This window comes from Impatiens glandulifera, chromosome 5, assembly GCF_907164915.1.
Source record: "Impatiens glandulifera chromosome 5, dImpGla2.1, whole genome shotgun sequence".
In the NCBI taxonomy this organism is placed as follows: Eukaryota; Viridiplantae; Streptophyta; class Magnoliopsida; order Ericales; family Balsaminaceae; genus Impatiens; species Impatiens glandulifera.
Window position 1 is genome coordinate 35,159,603 of NC_061866.1, and position 13,357 is coordinate 35,172,959.

Sequence of the window (13,357 nt, forward strand, 5' to 3'; positions counted from 1 at the left end):
GAAAACCATCCCAAAAATACTCAGACATGAAAAATGAGAAAAGGGAAGAAAAATCTAAAAACAAGTCAAAAAATTTCAAAAATAATAGGAAATGCCACAACTGTGGAAAATTTGGACACACATCAAAATACTGTTGGGCAAAAAAAATTAATAATATTGAAATTTCAGAAGACACAAAAATATTAATAATTCAAACTTTACAAAACTCAGAATCTGAAGAATCTGATTCAGATTCAATAAGTAGTAATTCTGAAATAAATGATCTAAATAATGAAAACATTTTTGAATTAAGCTCAGAAGACTCCGAATGTGAGCCTTGCCGGTCAGGATTAAATTGTCCTAAAAAAGAAACAAATAACCTAGATCGAATCAAAATATTGACAAATCAGAATTATATAGAATCATATCTCAATTCTCAGATATGAAAGTTCATGTTTTAACATCAAATCATGCTTTTGAATTATTAAAAGTCATTAGAGACCCATAATTAAGAATGCAGATCATAGATCAGTTCAATTCTGAACAAGGAACTTCATTCTCCAAAGAAGAAGAGGCAGAGGAAAAGAGATTAAATTATAATAAATCTTACACTATGAGTGAAGTAATGAACCAATTTAGACACAAAGTTCAAAACAAATAGGAGAATACAACTCTCAAAAATCTTTACAAAGAAATTAATAATTTAAAAGAAGAAATTAAGATATTAAAAAGGAAGAATATTATACAAGAATCAAGAATAACTAAGCTTGGGGATAAACCTCACGAAAATAATTAATATAATGACAAAAAAACAGAAATTGAAGAAAATATCTTCTTAGAATTTTTTTTATCCACAATAGAAATGGTTAAATCCCAAAAATGACACATAAGAATATCTCTCCTAATAGATAATCATTATACAAGGTCATTTACTGCTCTTGTTGATAGCGGAGCAGATTTAAATGTTATTCAAGAATGACTAACTCCCACTAGGTATTTTCATAAAACAAGCCATACCCTATGGCATGTAGGTGGAGATAAACTCCAAATCCAATATAAGCTTCCAAAAGCCTATTTATGTACTGATAATAAGTGTATTCCTCAAAGTTTTATACTTGCTAAAGATATATATCAAATCAGGTCATACTTGGAACCCCATTTTTAAACACCATTTACCCAATTAAGATGATTGATAATAAAGGTATTACATGAACTTTTCAGAAACATAATATTTTTCTAGAATTTATTGTGGAGCCATTTACTAAAATGTTACATAGTATATATGATAATATCAAAGGAAAACAAGATTAAATATACTTTTAAAACAAGAAATAAGTCTTATAACAATAGATGAACAACTAGAAAATCCTAAATTACAAGAAAAAATAGCTCTACTAAGAGACCAACTTTCAATAGATATTTGTAATGAATATCCTAATGCATTCTAGGATAGAAAGAAACATATAGTTTCACTACCCTATGAGGAATCTTTAGTGAAAAGAATATTCCTACAAAGGCAAGACCTTGCCAAATGAATTCAGAATATCTAGAATTATGCAAAAATGAGATAGATGCTCTATTACAGAAGGGGTTAATAAGTCCATCACAATCACCTTGGTCATGTACGGCTTTCTATGTAAATAAACATTCAGAAATCGAAAGAGGCGTACCAAGGTTAGTAATCAACTATAAACCCCTCAACAAGGTATTAAAATGGATTAGACATCCAATTCCTAATAAAAAAAGGATCTATTAGATAGGCTATATGATAGTTTAATATTCTCAAAGTTTGACTTGAAATTATGATATTGGCAAATTCAGATTGAAAAATCTGATAGATATAAAAAAAGCATTCAATGTCCCTATAGGACATTATGAATGGAATGTGATGCCATTTGGATTAAAAAATGCCCCATCCGAATTTCAAAAAATTATGAATAATATCTTCAATCCTTATAGCACATTTATAATTGTTTACATTGATGATATATTAGTATATTCAAAAACAATTGAAACTCATTTTAAACATTTAAATATGTTCAAAACAATAATAACTCATAATGGATTAATAGTTTCTAAACCAAAAATAGATCTTTTCAAAACAAGAATAAGGTTTTTAGGTCATATCATTGAAAAGGGAAACATTATTCCTATTAATAGAAACTTAGCATAACCTCAAACTAATCATACTCCTAAAACCGGTCACTCACATCCATTAAACCGACTCCTTTTCAAACATCATCTAAAGTCGCATTCGTTGCTTCAACCTGAAACAGACATTTCCGCCCTTGAACCCAGTTCAAGAGTCTGTGACAGTTTGTGCAGTGCTGAGAACGGTTATAGTCTCTAACCGGACTATCACCAAAGTGTGTGTGTTGTAAGCGGCCACTCTTCCTAGAAACCGGAAACACCCCGGTCCTCCAAGGGCGTCCCCGATCCTAACAGGGGGTCCCATTGCCTTACTCCGTTTTCACCCTTAAAATAGCCTCCGTGGACTACATTGACGCTAACAACAAAGTAGGATGATGAAACGCACTACATAATCCATTCAATAAAAATCATAGGAAAAAATAGATACAACTAGAAAGTCCCGAATGGCTTCCCATCTAACAAAGTCGAAAACTTTCTTGATATCTATTTTGAAAGCCACTCTCGGGGATATTTTCTTTTTCCCGTAGCCTTTTAAAAGTCTCTATATTAGAAGAATATTACGAGAGATGGTCCTACCAGAGATGAATGCATATTGGTTAAGATTTATAATTTTTCCTATGACATTTTTAAATCGTTTAGAAATGATTTTTGAAATGATTTTATAAATCACATTGCAACAGGAAATTGGTCTGAAATCTTGTACTTTCTCGGGTACCGTAGTTTTGGGGATCAAGGTTAGGACCGTTGTATTCCATTGCTTTAATATTTTCCTAATCTTGAAAAACTCTAGAACCTCATTAGTAACGTCTTTACCCTCAACCGATCAATTGTCTTTGAAGAACTGTGCCTTAAACCCATCAAGACCCGGGCTTTTATTCCCATCAATACTAAATAGAGCTTCTTTAATCTCAACCCTCGTGACCACCCTTATTAACTCGCGACTATCTTCTGCAGAAATTTTCCTATCAATAATCTGATATAAGGTATTCAGGTGACTTTGATGCTGCTTTCTTGTACACATAAGCTTATTATAGAAATCGTTAGCCAAATCTTGTACACCCTTTTGACCCTGAACATATAAACCATCATCATTCTTCAGCTTGTATACATTGTTTCTCATGTTTCTAGCCTTGCATTTTCTATAGAAGAAAGATGTGTTTTTGTCACCCAACGAGAGCCAACTGTCTTGATTTTTGTCTAATAAAATTCTCTTCAAGAAGAATTAGCTTCCTGAAGTTTTAAAGTGCATCCCTTACTGTTTCATTGAGTTGTTCATCACTATCATCCATTAGTAACATTTTATGAACTTCTTTCAGTTCTTCTCTAGCAGCCAGAACTCTATTGGAGATATTGCTGAACTTCTTCTTGTCAAAGCTTTGGAGATGATTCTTCAGGAGCTTAAACTTCTCATAAACCTTGTACATGTTGGATTCCCTGACATTTTTAGACCATACGCTTTTGAGAATACCCTTGAATTTTTCGTTTTCCATCCAGAAATTGAAATTTTAAAGGGCATTTTGAACATTTCTTACTTTTCCCAGAACAATTTAATCGGGCATTGATCAGATATACCCAGATTCAGAATGTGAAGTTAACTTCTTGGAAATTGGTTAATCCAGTTCTCATTTACCAGACATCTATCAATTCTACTTCTTCTAATTTGCTCAATCCCTCTCGAAGAAGAACAAGTGAAGAAATTCCCATAATGGGTAGGCTCGATACAACCCATATCTATGATGCAGTCATTAAAGTCAATCATATCCTAAGTTATTTCAGATTTTGGGCTATGATCAGATTCGTTTCTAGTTACGTTGTAATCACCGAGGATAGCCCAAGATTTATCACTACCGATCCAGTTTCTAAGACAATTCTAGAGGAGTCTTTTATCAGTGCTTGAGTTGCTACATAGACAATAGCAAGATTAAACACGATTCCTGTGATTCTGTCTTTGACCTCCACCAGGATTGCTTGATAAATCATAAAGAGAGCCCTGACCTTAGTAACTTTGTTATCCCAGATAACCCAGATTCTATCCGTTTTGTCATATGAGTTGTGAATTATTTCCAGCTGCTATTAATACACAACTTGCTAACCTTCTCAACTTTCCAGCTTTTGACTTTTATCTCAAGAATACCCATAATAGTGATCTTCTAGTTCTCAATGATCTTCCTAATTTCTTTGAATTTTAGAGATATGAGATTAATTAATTGTTAAGAGAGGGAGAGTGGTTAATTAAATAGTTAATTAAAATTTTAGAGAGAAAAGATAGATAGTTTGAGAAAATAAATAAAAATGTGGATAGTATGAGAAAGTTTATTTGAAACAGGGGTAGAACAGGAAATGGTTTAGGAGGAATAAATGATATGTCACTATATCACTAGTTGAAAAAATAATAAATGTGAGAAGAAATAGAAAAGAGATAAATTTTATTATTTTTTTACCATTCCCTCTCATATTCTCTTTGCCAAATTTTCTCTGCCAATCATATATATATATATATATAAAAGTAATGATACATACATCACCCTTATATAGTACCTTCGCATAGCACTTTCCTCATTTGGAAAGAAAGAGAAAATATATCTTATAAAAATACAAGAGAAATAATATATTAAATGTGTTATGCGAAAGTGTTATACAAAGGTGATATATATATATATATATATATATATATATATATATATGAGATAGATAATATAAATATACTATTTTTTATATTTCATAATTAGTTTATGATATCTTTAATTTTGTAATATTAAAATTTTGCGAATTATAATTAAAGAAAAGAGTCAAAATGTGAAAAAATAAATTGAAAATTCTTTTCGATGCGATTCGAATAATAAGAAAACTTTTTTTCCTTTTAACGTAAGTTGATATTTTATTTTATTATTTTTAACATATTTTCACTTAAATTTGTAGAAATAATTTATTATAATTATTTGTTATTAAATAGATCGACTTATATTAAGTTCTTAATATATTAAATGTAGTGATAATTCAAATTATAAAAAATAGCCCTCTCATTCTCATTACCAAACTGTGTTTGATATACATGGAAATGGCAGCCTAACTTTGTATTTAGAGATAAAACAAAAGGAAGAAAACAATATTATAGAAACTTTATTGGATATATTTGTTATGAAGTTTGGATTGAGATGAGCATGTGTATTTGGATAAAGAATATTATTTTTAAGGATCATTTGATTAGAAAAAATCAATGTACATTTAATGTTTGTAGTTATCGGATGCAAATTATGAGAAATATTATTATTATTATTATAATTTATGATATTCGTTCCGAAAAATTGGTAAAAATAAATTAGAAAGTTAATCGTTTTTTCAATATTACAAGCTCGATAAAAAGTTTGAAATATGTATTTATGTTCTATTATTGATTTTATGTTTTGCGATTTTTATTATTTTTATTTTTTCTCCTATAATGTTTATTTGTTGTGTTTAATTTTTTTTTATTATCATTTTTTAATATAAATTAACCATTAATATTTGTGATATGTGGCAATTCATCCAACTCCAAATATTTCTTTGTTATACTTTTTTGGGAACTATCACGCATGACAATAGCCTAGGAATCCCAAGTTCAAGAGGACTTAAATTAAATGAAATTCTAGAAGATAAGAGAAACATTTGAAACATCTTCTCTCATTTTCGATATTTTAATATATATATATATATATATATTTATTAGAGAGGTTAATTTTAATATATCAAAATAATATTTTTTTTTAAATTAGAGGAGAACTAGCATAACATTCCAAAGTCATCTTTCCCGCTTAAACTCAAAAGGCTTCTACATGGAATTGATCCTGTGCCCTTTTGGTTTCTTAAGCTGACTTTTACACTTGGACTACCTAAATAGGGTTACCTAGGTGGGGGTAACAAATTATAATCTTCGTGCATTCATAAATGGTTATTCTAATTATTGATGAATATCTTTAATAAATTTGTTGTTATATATTTCATCTTTTATATGAAATATTCCAAATGTTATATTCTATTTTGTACCACCTTCATAGAATGAGTAAACTTTTCATTCTCTCTTCAATATATTTGACTTATTCTTTAAAATAACTAAGGGGGTGCTTGCTTCAAATAAAGGAATGGGAATAGGATTGGGATTGATAGATGTGTGGAATGGGAATGGGTATGATTGATAGAAGTGTAGTGTTTGGTTAAGAGTTTTAATCATTCTTATTACCATTGATAACGTTTGGATTTCTAAAGTTATAAATATAATTTTGTTATTAAAATTATGATTAATTTTAATTTTAATTTTATTTTATTAAATTAAAAATATAAAATATTATTATTTTTATATTATTTAAAATATATAAAATATTTAAGTGACATAATTTAATAAAATATAAACATCTCATATTTTTTTATATTAATTATATTTTCTCAAAATAAAAATACTTATAACAAAAAAATATTGAATGTCTCAATTTTTTACTAATTATAAATAAATAATTATTTATTAAATATAAATAATATAAGACAAAGTGTTTCAAATATTATATACTTTAAATTAAATATAATATTTTATTTAATAATATATTATAACATGGTATAATTTTTTTAATAATAATTTTTATTAAAATATTTCATATTTAATTTTTTTATATTTTTTATATAAAATTGTTATTTTATTTTTAGTTTTATATTTTAATTAATTTATTTTAATTTTATTATTAATATATGATATTTAAAATTAATTATATAAAATTAATTTATTATTATTAGTTATTTTAATTATTACTAAAATTTTATTTTAAACGATTCCTTAATATTATTTAAATAATTGAAATTATTTATTTATAAATAAATAAAATTTATTATTATGTTAATTATAAAATAACATATAATATAATTATAAAATATATAAGATATTATAATTATAATTATAATTATAAGAGAGAAAATATGAGAGTGGAGATAGTGGGAGAGAAAATATATGGCTCCGGGAATCAAATCAATATCCTGGAATCAAAACCACCAACCAAACATCTCATTTTATTCCCTTTCCTATTCCTGAGTACAAAAACCACGTACCAAGCATACCCTAATTTTTGTGAATGTGGTACATAATGGAACATATTATTTGAAACAGCATATTTGAACTCTTTTATATATATTTATATTTTTTTCATAATTATTTTATATTTTTTATATTCTCTTGGTTAGAATATAGTGAAAAATTATATTAGATAATATAGTAACTTAAGTGATGTCATTACATTAAATAATAAAAATCTGAATATTATATATAATATTATCACAATGTTATAATATTGATAATATTTTACAAATATTTCATTAGTTTTTTGATAATTCTATTTGAATTGATATTTAGTGAAGGTTTATTATATGAATAAGTAGGGCTGTGCAAAAAAACGGAAAATCGGTAACCCAACCGAACCGATAGTTAACCGGTTTCATTTTAACAGTTTATTGGTTAACCAGTTCTAGTGGTTCCGGTTAATCGGTTTTTTACCGGTTAAACGGTTCGGTTTTCGATTTTCCTATTTTTCTAACGGTTTAACCGATAAACCGGTAATAATTTAATTTTATATATTTTTATATTTTATAATTTGTATTAGTTATTTTATAAATAATTTTTAAAAAACATTATAATCTATATAAAATTTTACAAAAAAAAATTTAAAAAAAATTAAATAATTTCATTAAAATATGTAAAATTGTTTTTATAACTAATACAATAATGTGGAATTATAAATTAAAAAAATCAAAATAGTTAAACAAATTAAAACTTGATGTCTTCAAAGTTCAACATTCACTTCATGTTTTAACTTTCTCTCCAACACGTCCAACACAGAAACACCTAAAATCAAAGTTATAAATTATAATTTATCGATTACACTTCCCGTTCTATCGGTTGAGAAGGGGATTCAATCATATTCGCTTATACTTGGTTAGTCAAAGACTAATCGACATAATGAATTTGAATTTTCTCATTGTTACAATAGAATTATATATTATAACATAATTTATTTATTTTTTATAAATTTATTACTTAATTAAAAAAAATTGAATTATCGATTCCTAGTTAAACTCAAACCAAAATTGACCAAAACCGGTAGAACCAGAATCGGTAAAACCGATTCCATTAATGACCGGTTAACCAGTTTATAAAATAAAAGCCAAAACCAGTATTAATCGGCCGGTTGAACACCCCTATCAATAAGTTTCTAACCCCTATCAATAAGTTTCTACTCAAAACTTTCTAAATATATAAATATATATGTTTATTTATTTATTTATTTATTTATTTACACAAAAATATACTATATAAATGGTTTTAGTTTCGTTTTTTTCTATTGGACTTTGTGATTCTAGAAAGAGAAGGAAAAAGAAAATGGATGAATTAAAGCCCAGGACAACAAATATAATCCCTTTAACACCTTTAGGATTTCTAGAGAGAGCAGCAACTGTTTACGGCGACTGCACCTCGATCATCTATAACTCTGTAACATTCAATTGGTCGGAGACCCACCGGCGATGCCTTCAGCTCGCTTCATCCATCCAATCCATCGGCGTTCTCCGAAACGACGTCGTCTCCGTTCTCGCTCCAAACATCCCGGCGATGTATGAGCTCCACTTCGCGGTTCCAATGGCAGGCGCCGTACTCAACACTATTAACACCCGTCTGGACTCCCGCACCATCTCCGTCCTCCTCCGTCACAGCGAATCTAAACTCATCTTCGTCGACTACGAGTCCTCGTCCCTGATACTCGAAGCTCTCTGCCTCTTCCCACCGAATTCTCCACGTCCCTTACTCATCCTCATCAATGAGGTCGGTCAAGTACTCGAATCCCCGACCACCGCCGTTGATTTTGTCTCCACCTATGAGGATTTTGTGAACAAGGGTCGTCCGGACTTCGAGTGGGTTCGACCAATTAGCGAGTGGGACCCGATTGTCCTAAACTATACCTCCGGGACCACTTCGTTGCCGAAGGGCGTCGTCCATTGCCACCGCGGAATTTTACTGGCGACCATAAATTGTTTAATGGATTGGGCGGTGCCGAGGCAGCCGGTTTACTTATGGACCCTACCAATGTTTCACGCCAACGGTTGGTGCTTACCATGGGGAATTGCAGCGATGGGCGGCGTTAACGTATGCCTCCGTAAATTCGACACCGCTTCCATATTCGAAGCGATTCGTGTTCATAACGTGACCCACATGTGCGGTGCCCCGGTTGTCCTCAGCATGCTGACCAACAACCCCGACGAGAAACCACTCCGAATCCCGGTTCAGTTTCTGACCGGCGGCGCGCCCCCTCCGGCAGCCTTGCTCATACGGACTGAGGCGTTAGGGTTTGTTGTCAGCCACGTATATGGGCTGACGGAGATGGCTAGTAATGTGGTGTCATGCGCCTGGAAGCCAATCTGGAATAAACTATCGGTTGACAAGCGGGCTAGGATGAACGCGAGGCAGGGCGTGCGAACTTTGTTGACCACTGCGGTTGATGTGGTTGATCCTGAAACAGGGATGATCGTGAAGCGGGACGGTTCGACCCTTGGAGAGGTAGTTATTCGCGGTGGGTCTCTAATGTTGGGTTATTTGAAAGACCCGATGGGAACATCCAAGTGCATGAAAGATGGTTGGTTTTATTCGGGCGACGTTGCGGTGATGGATCCGGACGGGTATTTGTCGATAAAAGACAGATCGAAAGACGTGATAATTAGCGGGGGAGAGAATGTTAGTAGCGTGGAGGTGGAGTCGGTTCTCTATATGCACCCGGCGGTTAACGAAGCAGCGGTGGTGGCTAGACCAGATGAGTTTTGGGGGGAGACGCCGTGCGCTTTTGTGAGCCTGAAGGAGGGGATAAAAGTGGGTCCATCGGAGAAGGAGGTGGTGGAATATTGTCGTGAAAGGATGCCTCACTTCATGGTGCCGAAGACAGTGATATTCATGGAGGAGCTGCCTAAGACTTCTACCGGAAAAATAAAGAAGTTTGAGCTTAAAGAGAAGGCCAAAGCTATGGGTACAGGGAAGATGAGTCGTCTATGAGTTACACCTTTGAGAGAAAAAATAAAAATAAGAAGAAAGATCTAGGGCTCGTCCACATGATCGTTTTTTCCTGGAAATTAATGCTGTCAAACTAAATAAGCTATTCTTAGTCTTAGTTTGATTGAAACTATAATTATGAATACAGCAAATAAATGTGTAATGATATTTACACACAAATCTCTATAATTTTAGCTTGCATTAACTCGCGTTATTTTCCTCGTGTCTAATCTCGACATAAACAATTAGTCACTTTAGGTTGGGTTGGTAGTATACCTCAATTTTAATACATACTTTATACCTTATATCGAAAATCCGATATAGAAAAATTCATACATTTACTTTTCTTAATTTTGATATATCTTGATTTTAGTATATTTTAATTTCGGCGTTAATTATGATATATAGTGAGTTAATCCTAATGTATTCCCTCTCTTAGTCAATAATAATTAAACCCACACTTGGCAGCAAATAACCAAAACACTTGGCACTTTAATAAATCTCCACTATACCCAGTTGCACAGCTTGCATGCCCTCCACCTAGTATACCATTTCATTTGGCCACATTATACTCCATTACCATTATTCATTAGGAAAATTTAGTTCTCTCTATCAGCAAAAGATATAAAAAGTTCTCTATAAAACTCTTTCAAGAACAACCAACAATTAGGAATCCTTGAAGAACAACCAACCATAGTAGCCTTGAAGAAAAGCAAGTATCTAATAGCTTAGGAAGGACGACCAACCTTAGCAAAGACCATTTCTTTAGCCAATTTCGAAATTAAGGCATGTCCTTTTCAAACTCACTTTTAAAACCCACATATAGCTATGTTATTCATGTTTTTCTGTATAATCTGTATATATGATTGAATAGCATGATTTTATGACATAACATGGTTTTGTTGACAAGCATGATTGATAAATAAGTTGTTTTTCCCAAGTATGATAATGTTTACCATGTTTTCCAAGTATGATAGGGTTATCATGATTTATAAAATATATACAATATTTATGAAACTCAATACTTATTAGTTATGCATATATGGTGATCCCTTATTGATGAATAAGAATTGACGGAAATGGGAGGAGGTTGGCCAGGATGAGCTCTGGTCAGCTAAATCTAAAATAATCTAATTATGGTCAGCTAAATCTAAAATAATCTAATTATTATGGGACGAGAGTTTTTAGGATGAGCTCTAGTTACTTTACCCAAACTAAAAGATGGTCCAAATAGGTCATGGGCTTTTAGGGATGGATTCCTAATTGTGCTTAGCCAAATACGACTCAAATAAATTACATGCCTTTAGGATCTGCTCTGAATGGTCTAGGTCAAAATACGGTTCAAGATGTAACTGTACATACATCATGATATTATTTCTTTAAACATGTCTTTGATGTTTATAAATATATTATTTCCTTTTTAAATGATGAACACTTTTTATGCATATGTAACCCTTTTAAAAGCAAAGCATTCCAGATTGTTTTAAATAATTATTTTCTTGTCAAGTAACTAAACTCACTATGCTTGGGTGCTTTAGTTACAAAACCATAGCTAGTATGAACATGAAGGATTGAGTCTTAGAGGGGAGCAATCTGATAGAAATGGGTATGGAAAGAGGGAACAAGACTGATGGGCTTAACTTGTAGTTTTGTATATTCACTTAGTTTATATTTTAATATCTTTAATTGGTTGTCTAATGGAGAATTTATATAAGACTTGTGTTGGGTCAAATTATTTTGACTAAGTGTTGAAATAATTTAACCACTTAGATTTTGATGATGAAATAACTTATAAGTTTTGATACAGGTGTATTGAGACAATATGTTATAAGACTTGGATCTAATGAGGGTCATTAGACCGATTTTGGCTTTCATTGCATAAAATTAGACGTACAGTCTAACTCATCGGAGTTAGACGTACAGTCTAACTCATCGGAGTTAGACGTGTAGTCTAATAGACGTGTAATTAGACAGATGGTCTAATAGATACACGGAATTAGACGTAAGTCTAATAGAATTAGACGTACAGTCTAAGTCTAACTCATCGGAGTTAGACGTGTAGTCTAATAAATGTAAAGAATTAGATGTAAGTCTACTGAATGCACGAAATTAGACGTAAGTCTAATAGGATTAGACGTACAGTCTAACTTATCGGAGTTAGACGTGTAGTCTAATAAATGTAAAGAATTAGACGTAAGCCTAATGAATGCACAGAATTAGACGTAAGTCTAATATATTTGTAATTAGACGGGTAGTCTAATTGATATTCGAAATTAGACGTACTGTCTAACTCATCGGAGTTAAACGTGTAGTCTAATATATTTGCAATTAGACGGATAGTCTAATTTATGCAGAATTAGACGGGCAGTCTAACTTAGTGGAGTTAGACGTGCAGTCTAATAGGATGTGAAAGTTAGACGTGCGTCTAACTCCTTCAGACAAGTCTGAGGTAGAATCGGAATTAGACGTGCAGTCTAACTCAGTGGAGTTAGACGTGCAGTCTAATGGTTATTGAATAATTAGACGTGTAGTCTAACTAGTGAAAGTTAGACGTGCGTTTAACTCCTTCAGACAAGTCTGAGGTAGAACCGGAATTAGATGTGCAGTCTAACTTAGTGGAGTTAGACGTGCAGTCTAATGGTTATTGAATAATTAGACGTGTAGTTTAATTAGTGAAAGTTAGACGTGCGTCTAACTCCTTCGGACAAGTCTGAGGTAGAACCGGAATTAGACGTGCAGTCTAACTCAGTGGAGTTAGACGTGCGTCTAACTTCTTCAGACAAGTCTGAGGTAGAGCCAGAATTAGACGTGCAGTCTAACTCAGTGGAGTTAGACGTGCAGTCTAATGGTTATTGTAATTAGACGCGAGTCTAATTCTATTAGACCAGGTGGTCTAATAGACGTTTTTCTATTAGAAGGAGATGACTTATTTTATTAAACTGATTTTCACAATCCGTCTTACTGAAATACGTCTAATCTAGCATATCACCTACCCACGTGCTATAGCTGTACCCTACTTCTGCTCCTCTTTCAAATGAAGATTAGTGCAGCAGCTATATGAATACAATCAAGGAATTCCACGTAAGAGAATTTTCCTCAAATTACTTGTTTTGCAGGTACATCCCTAATGGAATATTCGGCGCACTACTAGTGATGTACGACCACGATCCTTGTGATCAG

At 31.8% G+C, this 13,357-nt stretch overlaps 1 protein-coding gene across 1 annotated transcript; it reads left to right on the forward strand.

Annotated features, from left to right (window-relative positions):
- The first annotated feature begins 8,524 nt into the window (after positions 1–8,524).
- Positions 8,525–10,180, forward strand: LOC124940484 (2-methylpropanoate--CoA ligase CCL4-like). Its single transcript, XM_047481009.1, has one exon. It carries the CDS (start codon positions 8,525–8,527, stop codon positions 10,178–10,180), a length of 1,656 nt encoding a protein of 551 aa, XP_047336965.1.
- The last annotated feature ends 3,177 nt before the right edge of the window (positions 10,181–13,357 follow it).

Excerpts from the sequence above, each read along its gene's own strand:
- LOC124940484 (XM_047481009.1), top strand. The coding sequence starts at position 8,525 with ATGGATGAATTAAAGCCCAGGACAACAAATATAATCCCTTTAACACCT.